Here is a 12,750-nt window from a genome sequence, read left to right as displayed (position 1 = left end):
AGGAGCCAGACACGCTGGCGAGATAATTTGAATAATATTTCAGTTAGCACCTGCCAAGGTACACAGTCGCTTCTTATGCCAAAAGAGTGGCATAACTTATTCCCCCCACCCTAGCCTAAGATGTAACTGTTGCTGTATGTGCAAAAGAGTTCTGGACCTTGGCTGCACCTTGAAACTCTGCACACAAAGACAGCACTTCGTTGGCACATACGCAAACAGGCACCACGCTCCTCTGCCTGTGGGACACTGCCATTTATCATAGGATCACAGGATCATGATGGAGAGCAGAGCTACCAATGGGCCTGCCAGCTAAATGGAACCTCCATGTGGAGAGGCAGTGTACCCCCAGTGTCCAGACCAGCAACAGGCAACGACTCTCACCTTTGTGCCCTGCTGCTTGCGAACTCTACGGGACTTGAGGTTGCCTGTTACCGGAAACAGGATATGGAACTAGAGTAGCTCAGTCAGTGGAGCATGAGACTCATAATCCCAGCGTCACTGAGCAAAAAGATTCCAGCATTGCAGGGGGCTGGACTATAGGACCCTCGTGGTCCCTTCCAACTCGACAATTCTAGCGCTAACTTAAGCACACACCCTCAAGCCTATCTTTGCAGCCCTAGGAACTAGAATTTTTTCTTTTTGAATTATACTCTTTGATATAGGAATCTAGAACCCAGTGCCACAGCTTACGTTTTTCTAGGCTCCTGCATTTCTGCTGATCAAAGAGCAGACAGATTTAGGAGATACAGAGAATTCTTCATTAGGCACAAAGCAGGGTTTTGGTAATCTCATTGTACATAAATTGATAGAATAATTTATTTATTTATTTCATAAAATGTATTTACCACAAGATTGTAGGGAAAAAATCAAAGCAGTTTACAAAAAAGATAAAACTTTAAAAATATCATTAAAAATTACAACCATAATTTAAAACACACAAAAAGTTAAAACCACAACAGTACAAGCTAAAACAAATTAAAACTCATACAGACTGTCTAAACATCTGGGTAGCCTGGTCTAAATAAGAAGCGCTGAAAAGAATATAGGGAAGGCGCCTCCTGATATCAATAGGCAGGGAGTTCCAAAGTGCCACTGCTGCCACACTAAATGGCATCTGTGCAGCAAAGGTGACCTCATAGGTAAACTGGTCCCAAGCGCAACATAAATTAGTAGTAATAGTGTTCTATATATGGATAGATATTAGGTGTTTGGTTTTTTCATTCAGCTTGATGACTATTTCAGTGTAACTGCATGCAACTAGAATAGAATAACAGTTTCAGAACAGAAAATTTCTACAATGTAAATGATGTTTATGATATATAAAGCTCACTTCCCAAAGGTCTGATCCTAGAAGATGGCAAGTGGTAAAATCAATGAAGTAGCCAATTATTTATACAGATCAGCTGTTTGCAGGGCTATCACTCATTTTTAATGCTATTAACAAGAGGAACAGTCAACCTGGAACTTCTCTTGTGCAACTGAAACTGAAACTGCTGTGCTCCTTACATTTACTCAATCAAGCTTACAGAGGAAAATGCCTTGGTGAACTGTGTCCCAAATTAATATTCTGAAGAACCAGCACCTTAGTCATAATGTAAAATATATAATTAAAATATACCTGCCAGGCAACTGTTGCTTTCCACATTTCTAATCTATAGCCTATTGTATTTCTAATGTGGAAATACTGAAACCCTGTGTGAGTATAGATCTTGGCAACGTACAGTAAACATGAAAAAGATTGTAGGCTGCCAATCTGCAAATAAATTGTCAGCAGCACACATCCGATCTCTCTGTGCTGGAATGGAGCACTAGATTCTGTCATTTGTGCAGAAGAGCACAAATCTGATTTGCAAAAGGGGATGTAATTGAAAGACAAAACTAAATTTACTGCACTCTGGTTACACTGTGAACTATGAACAGAGCCTGGCTTTCAGTTGCCAAGTTTTTTTGGGAAAAGGTTAGTTCTGCAGGAACCAATTTGCACAAAATATTTACATGTGTGTTACAGATAGCAGCTTGTCCTGGGAAAACCTTGTCATAAAGCGGCAGTCACCAAAGTAGTGATTATGCAAAATGAAGTCCACACACACACACACCCATGCAATTAAGCTTTCTGTGCACTAGGCAGTTGCTTATGTTACGCAAAATGAAGACCAGCGTAAAAGGGGCGAAGAACGCAAGCTAACACAAACATTATAGAGGACTGCAGTAGATGAAAAATCAATATACTAAACAACGAAAAGACGGTGTGAAGGACAGAGCATGGGTTACAGTAACAGAAAGGATCAAGCCTAGACCTAGTTTCTCCCCCCCCCCCCCCCCTGTTACCGCAACAAACAAAACACAAGAAAGAACCATTTAGACTGAGGGTGTTTGCGCCTGGAAATGGAATATGATGGAGTTCCACCGGGAATCAGCCAGCAGCTCCCAGCACGTTCCGTTCCACGCCGCCGCCTAAGCGCCCGGAGGCTGCCCGCTCGGCGCCGCGCGAAGGGGCTGCTCGGCAAAGCAGTTCCCAGCCCGGGCCCTTCCTCCTCCGCCTCTTACCTGCGAGGGTCGTGCACTTCCACGGAAAACTTCTTCTCTCGGAAGTAGAGGTTCTCCAGCTGCCTCCACTGGAAGATCTGCGGGGAGACGGAAAGAGGCCGGCGCGCTGAGCGAGGAGGCGCCCGGGCTGCTCCTCCTCCTCCTCGGCGCCCCGACGGGCTGCCTCCCGGCTCCGCCCTGCCTTGCCCCGCGGCGCCCCACTGGCTCCTCGCCCGCCCCGGAATCCTCTGGCTGCCTCCGCTCTTCTGCTGCCTGCTTCAGAAACCCTTCAGACATTCCGGCCAGTCCGAGTCGGGGCCGGCGGAGCAGCCGGACTCTGGCCCGAGGCCGCGCCCCCTGCTGTGTGCGGGAGAGAAATGGGCCTGGGGCCGCCTCGGCATCTCGAAGGTGGGCGGACAACGATTTCAAGAGGAAATTGACACCAACCACTTGATTTAAAAGAAAGTTGAGTGCACTGAAATTAATGATGCTTAATTTTGATTGGACTGGACCCATGTTGTTTGGAAAATAGACTCAAGATACATTTTCTTTGCCACACATGAACATAACAGAAAATCCCCCTTACCAGAGGCCAAAACGGTCCATACTTTCTCCAGTCATTTTTTTTAAACTAGTGCATGATTAGCTACACCAGAACAGGGAATGAATTGGAATTCACAGCACCCTGCTGCATTTATGCTCTCCTTTCCCCATCCAGCAAATTAATATGCACTCAGAAATCTTGCTTATGCTGTGAATCTCCTTGGTGGGATAAAGGTGACAATCAGCAATGGTAGATCACCTGTTGATCACCTGTTAAGAGCACATGGAAAACACAGATGGACTGAGCTTCCCTTTCAGGGCAGGCCATACTGTGCAAGTTCTTAAAGAAATGGGAGTGCCAGATCACCTCATCTGTCTCCTGAGAAATCTCTATGTGGGACAAGAAGCTCCAGTTAGAACTGGATATGGAACAACTGATTGGGTCAAAATTGGGAAAGGAGTACGACAAGGCTGTATATTGTCTCCCTGCTTATTTAACTTAGATGCAGAATTCATCATGCAAAAGGCTGGGCTGGATGAATCCCAAGCCGGAATTAAGATCGCCGGGAGAAATATCAACAACCTCAGATATGCAGATGACACAACCTTGATGGCAGAAAGTGAGGAGGAATTAAAGAACCTTTTAATGAGGGTGAAAGAGGAGAGCGCAAAATATGGTCTGAAGCTCAAAAAAACAAACAAAAAAAAAACCAAAAAAAAAAACCGAAGATCATGGCCACTGGTCCCATCACCTCCTGGCAAATCGAAGGGGAACAAATGGAGGCAGTGATAGATTTTACTTTTTTGGGCTCCATGATCACTGCAGATGGTGACAGCAGCCGCGAAATTGAGAGACACCTGCTTCTTGGGAGAAAAGCAATGACAAACATAGACAGCATCTTAAAAAGCAGAGACATCATCTTGTCAGCAAAGGTCCATATAGTTAAAGCTTTGGTTTTCCCAGTGGTGATGTATGGAAGTGAGAGCTGGGCCATAAAGAAGGCTGATCGCCAAAGAATTGATGGTTTTGAATTATGGTGCTGGAGGAGACTCTTGAGAGTCCCATGGACTGCAAGAAGATCAAATGCATCCATTCTTAAGGAAATTAGCCCTGAGTGCTCACTGGAAGGACAGATCCTGAAGCTGAGGCTCCAATACTTTGGCCACCTCATGAGAAGAGAAGACTCCCTGGAAAAGACCCTGATGTTGGGAAAGATGGAGGGCCCAAGGAGAAGGGGATGACAGAGGACGACATGGTGGGACACTGTTCTCGAAGCTACCAGCATGAGTTTGACCAAACTGTGGGAGGCAGTGGAAGACAGGAGTGCCTGGCATGCCCTGGTCCATGGGGGCATGAAGAGTCGGACACGACTAAACGACTAAACAACAACAACATACTGTGCTGTCAAGGATTTCTCTGGTAATGCTTACACAATGCAGGTCAGCTGCAACCTAGAGTGCTGGGTATTTATTTAATTTATATATGGCTTCCTATTTCAACAGAAATCTCTAAGCAGCTTACAAACCCCAACAGAAAGGAATCATCGCAATGCCCTTCCTCCAGCATGCATATGTCTGTGTGCTATAGAGAGGTGAATGTCTGCAAAACCTTTTCTGAATACAGACAAATCTTGCTGGATTGTGGTAATTGTTCAAGTCAATCAATCTGTTTATCTTTCTATCTATCTTTCTTTGCAGCAGGGATAGTTTAGAGAGCAATGCACTGGCCATCCCGTCAAACAGAGAATTCCAATTTTAACTTTGATTACATGCAAATAACAAATTAATTTATAGTTTTAGTCTTGGGGCTTATAAGTGCTGCCGCAGATATCTGGTGGCCTCTGTGAGAAACAGGATGCTGGACTAGATAAGATTTTGGTCTCTTCTTACTTTGTGCTGAAACATTTTTCATAGATCATAGGAATGCCTGGGTGATCATGGGATTACAGGTATTCTGAAAAGCTACCAAAGTAATTGCTTCCACATTTATTACAACACAATGAATAGGTGGCACAAATCCTACCCTCTATGAAACAGACAATGACAAAGATCTTCAAAGACCACCTTGCTTTTTTCAATGAAGAAACTCAGATAAGCCTTTGGAATGTAGATTCCTAAGTGGGCTAAGCCAAAGTCACTTGACAAAAGGAGCAAAACTGAATAACTGGTCCTGACTCACAAGCTGCTCTTCCCTGCCCCCTCCACTCTTCTGGATTATTTAACCCTTTGATAGTGAATGACAAATAAAAGAATCCATTTGCTTGAGCAACTGTAAAGTCAGTGAACAGCAAGAATGCAACTGATACATCCTGCTTTGCTGGCCACTGAGTCAGCAAAATGCCAAAATGACTGTCTACCCTTGAGGAAAAGGTACACATTCTTAGCATTCCAGAAGGCTATTCTCTTATTTGCTAAGGCACAGTTACAGATAGGTAGCCATGTTGGTCTGCCATAGTCAAAACAAACAAACAAACAAAAAATTCCTTCCAGTAGCACCTTAAAGACCAACTTAAAGATTCTTCAGATAAAGGTGTATCTGAAGAAGTGTGCATGCACACGAAAGCTCATACCAAGAACTGACTTACGTAGTTGGCCTTTAAGGTGCTACTGGAAGGAATTTTTTGTGTTTTGCTAAGGCACACTGAGTTGGGAATGAGTTGCACACTCATGAGACATGCATGGTCCACACCCACAGGTGACTTCGGCCTGCCCTGGATCTCCACATTCCCAAAGAGACGACTGCAGAGACTTAGCAGTGCAATCGTAGGCATATCTATTCAGAATTAAACCCTACTGAGTTCAAGGGGGCTTGCTCTCTAGTAAGGGTATGTAGTATTGTAGCCTAAAAACATTCAAGGGGGTGCAATATTTCTCCTATGAAGAAAGGCCCAAACAAGCCAGTACCACAGCCAACTAACCATGGATTGCTGCCTCTCCATTTCTTGAAAACACTCCCTCCTCATTTTGCAGTCCCAGGTAGAGCAGCTAAAACTGGCGTCATCAAGTCTCGCTATGGGATGACTATACACGGATGGTTGGTTGTGGGATACAAAGTGGGGGGGCCTGGGCGGAAGTGTTTTTTGGGGGGGAAATAGAGGACTGATGAGCAGGGAGGCTAAAGTTTTTGAAGCTTTTGGTTTAGAAAAAAAGATGGCTATGCGGAGACATGGGACTCATCCATACAGCTGCAAATATAACGTTTTAAGTGCATTATACAAATGTGACACTAGATGGCAATGGTGAGCTTCTGGCAAATTCAATACATTTTCCATTTTTTTTTTAAATAAAAGCATTTTCACAGTGTTTTTTATATGTGTCTAGATTCCACCATTATGACAGATGATGGTAGATTTCTGAACGGTGGTTTGGGAGGGGATAGAGGTAATTCCTCCCTACTCTCAGAAGTTTTGGTCAATCAATTAATTTGATTTGGGAGTGGGAAAGTACCTTTTCCTCGTAAATGTATGCTGTGTACATACCATACATTTAAAGCACACTATTTCCCCAAAGAATCCTGGGAACTATAGATTTTAGCTCCCTAAAGAGCAAACTACAGTTCCCATGGCATATTTTTATATTTTTATGAGGGGTGCATTTCATGTGTGGTGTTTGCATAGCCATAACTGTTAATCTGTGGGATTGGTTGGTAGAAGACGCAGCTGCCAGTTTAGATGCTTAAAAGGGGATTAGACAAATTCATGGAGGAGAGATAGGGTTTAACAACCATTAGTCACAAAGTCTAATGTAAAATGTACAGCTCCATGTCCAGAGGGAGTCTACCTTTGAATACCAGGCACTGGGCACAGTCAGTGGGGTGGGGAGATGTCCTGCTTGTGAGCTCCCAGAAACATTTGGCTGAGGTTAGAAAAGGCAACCTGGATTAGACCTTTGTTTCCTTCAGCAAGAAAATTATTATGGTCTTGTGTTCTATTTATTTGTTTAAAAAACTTACTTGCCAGTTTTCACTTATAAACATAAAAAATCCCAAAATAGTTCACTATATACTTTAAAGCATTAAAATCAGTAAAAAACAACAGTTAAAACATCCAAATAGTCACACCATTTCAACAACTACAGCTGCAGGGTAAACCTCAGTGTCAATAGCCAGGAAATGGCAAGGCAAACAGAAATGGTTTGAGCTGCCTGCAAAAGGATCTCTTTGTCAGTGCTTGCCTGGTCTCCATAGGGAGGTGGAGGTAAAGGTAAAGGGACCCCTAACCATTAGGTCCAGTCGTGACTGACTCTGGGGTTGCGGCGCTCATCTTGATTTACTGGCCAAGGGAGCCAGCGTACAGCTTCCGGGTCATGTGGCCGGCATGACTAAGCCGCTTCTGGGAAACCAGAGCAGCACACGGAAATGCCATTTTCCTTCCCACAGGAGCAGTACCTATTTATATACTTGCATTTCGTGCTTTTGAACTGCTAGGTTGGCAGGAGCTGGAACCAAGCAACGGGAGCTCACCCCATCGTGGGGATTCGAACCGCCGACCTTCTGATAGGCAAGCCCTAGGCTCTGTGGTTTAACCCACAGTGCCACCCACGTCCCTCCATAGGGATATCATTCCACAAAATGGGAGCAACCTAGGTACACCTTTCTAGTGTATGAAATTTCTGGTAATAGCATGGGAGCGAACATACAATAATGTTTCCCACACTTCCAGCAGTCTCGCCAAGCGTGAAACCAAAATTATGGGAAACTAAATGTGCCCTTCTCTTTTATCTCTGTCACTGATTAATCCCTGACACCATCGGAAACCATCAGGTTTCTGAGATGAATGCTTTCGGAGAGGCTCCAAAGATAGCAGTGAGATTTCAGCCCCCATTAATGCAGGCAATGTTGGGACTATATTGGAGATGGAGCCACTTGTCCCTTTCAACTCACAAGTTTAGCCACAAGTTATTTTGGGTTTGCCCTAAGCAATTTGCCACAATGAGAGGAGAGGTCCAAACAACAAAGATAAGAGCAAGTTTGTCCTCTCTCTATTGCAGTGACACTGGAATTCAAAACATGCCAGATGTTTGCATTGTGAAAGCTTCCAGTTCCTGTGTGCAAAAGAGGGGATTGGAGAAGTGGGAAGGAAGGAACAGAGAGTATATAGTACCTTGTGACCCTCTGGCATGCAAACTCCCTCCCTCCAGATAAAACTCCAGATGCTTGGAATAGTTACCAAGGACCTGTCTTGCTTTCAGCACAACAAAGACTGCTGAGCTCCCCCACGCCTGGGCTCTGCAGTTGCCCACATGGCACAGCTAAAGCTGGCGGGGAAACAAAATATTCTGCTTGCTAGGCCCCCTCCCCACCCCACCATTCTGCAGAAAAATGAAATGCTTCATCCCAAAATGAGACAGAACGGAAGGGCTGAAGCTCCATGGCAAACCCTCCCAGGCTCCATCCATAGCATGTCCAGGTAGGGCTGGGAGAGGACAGTGTAGACAATACTGAGCTGGATGCACTGCTGGTGTCAGTCGGTATGAGGCAGCTCCTTATGCTCCAGCCTTGTTCAAGGCAAGCATTTCCTCATGATTAAAACCAGCCACACAAACAAAAACGGGAAACTAATGCAGTTAAAATGGGTGTAGATGTTTTCAAAGTGTGTTTGGGTGAGTCCTAGAGTTGCTTGGTAGCTTATCAGATGTTCCCCAACGGGCAGCTCCCCAACAGCGGAGAACCATAGTTTGTTAAGGGTGCTGGGAGTTGTAGCTCTGTGAGGGGGAAACTACAGATCCCAGCACTCTTTGTGAAAGAAGTCATGTGCACTGAATGTGCTTCAAATGTACGGGGCGGCAGCAGGCTGCTTCACAAGCATGACAATGGACTCCCAGGACTTGCTTCTGAGGCTGAATCGAGTAAAAAGGTAAAGGTACCCCTGCCCGTACGGGCCAGTCTTGACAGACTCTGGGGTTGTGCGCCCATCTCACTCAAGAGGCCAGGGGCCAGCGCTGTCCGGAGACACTTCCGGGTCACGTGGCCAGCGTGACATCGCTGCTCTGGCGAGCCAGAGCTGCACACGGAAACGCCGTTTACCTTCCCGCTGGTAAGCGGTCCCTATTTATCTACTTGCACCCGGAGGTGCTTTCGAACTGCTAGGTTGGCAGGCGCTGGGACCGAGCAGCGGGAGCGCACCCCGCCGCAGGGATTCGAACCGCCGACCTTTCGATCGGCAAGTCCTAGGCGCTGATGCTTTAACCCACAGCGCCACCTGCGTCCCTCTGAATCGAGTATCCTCTTGTAAACTTGGGTATAACGTGGTTGATCATGCAAGCTTCTTCTGGGCGATGCAGCCAGGAAGTGGTTCATCATAACTAAGAGGAGCATGTCTCTTTAAACAACAGTTTCTTCCCTGAGGCAAACTATCTGGGAAGGACACTAGCAGCTGATTTTGGTCTGGTTCATCTGATGTGGCCACTTGTCTACTTGGGAGTTCAACATGAGGCCGCTATTCCTTATTCTTATGATCTCATTAAGAAATGACTAAAGGTCACACTACAGCACATGCAGAAAGTGCAGGATAAGTGCAGATCTCCTGATGTTTTATGTTTTCAATGAAATGCAGCCGCAGGGCCTGGCAATATGTGTCAAAGAAGGGAAGGGCTGCTTAATCCTTTCTTCCCCTACCCTGGTTTCCTGACCAAAATGTCTCCTCCACTTTTGCAGGCGGCTGTTTGCTCCATGGACATCTCCATTCAAATTGGCAGCAATTAAAAAAGAGTGTGTTGGGAGAGCCAGTCTCTGGTGTATGCTTGGCCCTTAGACTGTCTACTCAGGTTTTGACCATGCACTGTTTTGTGTTTCAAAAGGAAAGCAAAAACTTCCTTTGGGTTTTTAAAAAAGTGACACCTACGTCTAGTATTTACACTGGCAGTCTTCCTCTCCAAAACCCAGTGAACTCTGCCTCACCCTCTCCAAGAAACATAATCTTTGATGTTAAAGTAAAGTTGCTGTTAAATGTGTTTAACTTTAGGGGGGGGTGTCTGTCTGGAAATGATTGTTTAACATTGGAAAGTCTCTCTGTGTGTAGTTTGAAACCAGGTTGGTGCCTATTAAAACTGCCCACACTTTTGAGGTGGTGGTCAGAGACTGCAGCCCAAAAACCTCTGCTGTTCTATTCTGCAAAACGGTCTTCGAAGGGTGAAGGAAGTGGGTGGGGGAGGGGCTTCCGCAATGCACATGACGTTGCAGAGCGTCCAGGTGCAGGCTGGAAAATGTCCTCAGTGGACACCATTCCTGGGAACAGAATTACTGGCCCACTCCCAGGTCCTTGTGGATAGTTAAATGAGAGCTATAATCAAGGGCTTTAAAATTCCACTCTTCTGCCTCTCTTTCATTTTGGTGGATGTGTGGGGACATGTGTGGCTTGTTGGCCGTTCCATTACTTAAGCTGAGGCTAGTAGGGAAGAGGCTTGAGCTCTGCATTCATATCTGCTATCTGGGAGAAGCTCTTGAAGGTTTTGCCACAAACAGGGGACTGAGCTGGGGGGGGGGGAGGGTCCACATGACCATCTGTTTAGTTAGAGAAGCCCAGAATAGTGACTGTGGCTTTAAAATAATGCTAAAGGCTTATAGGGTAAAAGGGGTTCTTACAAACTAAATGAGTAAAAAGGCTGGAAGAGAGGATACTCTCAAGGACTGCCTCAAACAATGGCCCAGCACCATGTTTCTTTTATTGCGCTGAAGTGTTCTTAATTGCTTTTAGTAATCTCATGGTGAAATTAATGGGAAAATGTTGGTTGAACTTATTTCAGGATGAGTTGGGCAACCATGGCTTTTGATGCTTAAGCAACAGTTGTTGATACAAAGTCCCATGCGCTTGTGGAAAGAGCCTGATGCTCTCATGAAAGGAGTGAGGGTCTTCCGGACAGGGACTTAATTTGCAAATGAGCTGGCAAAATATTGCAGTGAGTTGTTGGCAACTGTTTTTTTTGTTTTTGTTTTTAAAAAACAACTCACTGAATTTCTCCCAGAAAGGGTTAATCTGGATTCAGTGGGAGTTGGGGAAGGAACACAGGCAGCAATGTTGTGTGGACCCTGCAGGAAAGCATGCCTGTATGAGGAGCGGGATTGTTGGCATCCGTCTCTCTCCATAGACCATGGATAGGTAAACTAAGGCCCCGGGGCTGGATCCAGCCCAATCACCTTCTAAATCCGGCCTGCGGACAGTCCAGTAATCGGCGTGTTTTTACATGAGTAGAATGTGTGCTTTTATTTAAAATGAATCTCTGGGTTATTTGTGGGGCATAGGAATTCATCCCCCCCCAAATATAGTCCGGCCCCCTACAAGGTCTGAGGGACAGTGGACTGTCTGAAAAAGTTTGCTGACCTCTGCAATAGGCAGTGGAGTGCTTGGCTACAGGAGCTGCCAGAAGGAGGCGCACCAGGTGCCATCCAAGCATCTTAGTGGCACCAGTCTGGATTTGTGTAGGCTTTGCACCTTAGCCTTTTCTTCTCCCAAGGAAGGCAGTGGAGATTTAGGATCAGTTTTCCTTCTCCTAGATGGGCTCCCTTCCTGGGTGAACAAGCCCCTCACTTCTCTACAGCATGTGGATGAACTGCCTCCTTGACTGTTGGACCCCTTCTTGGTGTCGTCCACTTAACCCACTGCTCACTCCCCTCCCCTAAAACACCATTCACCCCTGTATGAGGAGCATTTTCTCAATACAGTAGGATGCTCAGTCCTTGAAAAAATATCTGGGCAGGGGCAACTGAATCCCAGCAGGGGACCAAATAGGAAAACCCAGCATTTAGCAGGGAGAAAACCCAACAGAAGACAATTTTCTTTTGGTAGGTACAGAATCAGAATGTGAAGGCAGACCTCAGCATCAGATATGAGGATGGAAGATGAACACAATTACACATGGCTGGGGTGTGTGGAAAACAGCCTTGCCTCTTGCTTTTGAGCAAGAAGCAGCCCAGCGGGACAGAGGCTCTTCACTGCCTCACTGTTGGGAGAGGGGAATAGCAGGTGGGGTGTTGGGGAGAGGCTGGGAGGGAAGAAGGTCTGCTTGGTTATCTCAAACCCCAAACAGCAGCATCCACACTGAAACATTATCTTGAGGGGCCCACTTGTTCCTTTTAAAATCCAGCAAGTACATTGAAAGCACATGGCTTCCCCCAAAGAATTCTGGGAAGTGTAGTTTAGCCCTCATGCAGCTACAATTCCCAGCACCCTTAACAAATGACAACTCCCAGGATTCTTTGGGGGAAGCCATGTCCTTCAAATGGGTGTGATGTTAAAATGTGGCACAATGAAATTAACATGCATGGCAAAGGAAAGCAGCCACTTTGGATGTTCTGAAGCAATGAAATAAACTGATAAATATTCATGGGCTGATGAGTAATCTTTCTGAACCAATTATAATTGTTTTAATATTTATTAATAAATAATACTTACTAATAAATAATAATTTATACTGAATAAATAATAATCAGCCACACACAGGCGCCAGGTTCTGCCCCACTTTGGGGAGGCCCAGCTCGTGTGTGTGATGTCATGTGCATGATGCCCACATGTGACACCACATGAGGCCTGCCACAGCTGTGGGGAGGCCCAATGAGGGATGCAGAATATTTCGGCAGGGCTTTAGCTCCTCCCATGGTGCCCCTGCAGCCACATGCATATATTTCTGTATACTAATGTATTAATTCTGTATATGAATGTATGGCAATGTTATATACTTTGATTC

The 12,750-nt window shown here is 45.5% G+C and overlaps 1 protein-coding gene across 9 annotated transcripts in view; it reads right to left on the bottom strand.

Moving 5' to 3' along the window:
- The window catches only part of FRMD4A (FERM domain containing 4A), a 418,655-nt gene that overhangs the window by 47,928 nt on the left and 357,977 nt on the right, over positions 1 to 12,750 (bottom strand). For all 9 annotated transcript variants that reach the window (XM_083701332.1, XM_083701333.1, XM_083701337.1 and 6 more), the window contains one exon: positions 2,548 to 2,624. In XM_083701332.1, coding sequence (XP_083557458.1) covers positions 2,548 to 2,624 — 77 coding nt within the window. The remainder of the gene's footprint in view (positions 1 to 2,547; positions 2,625 to 12,750) is intronic.

Source organism: Podarcis gaigeae (genome assembly GCF_964106915.1).
Source record: "Podarcis gaigeae genome assembly, chromosome: 10".
Taxonomy (NCBI): Eukaryota; Metazoa; Chordata; class Lepidosauria; order Squamata; family Lacertidae; genus Podarcis; species Podarcis gaigeae.
This window is presented reverse-complemented; position numbering and strand designations above follow the sequence as displayed.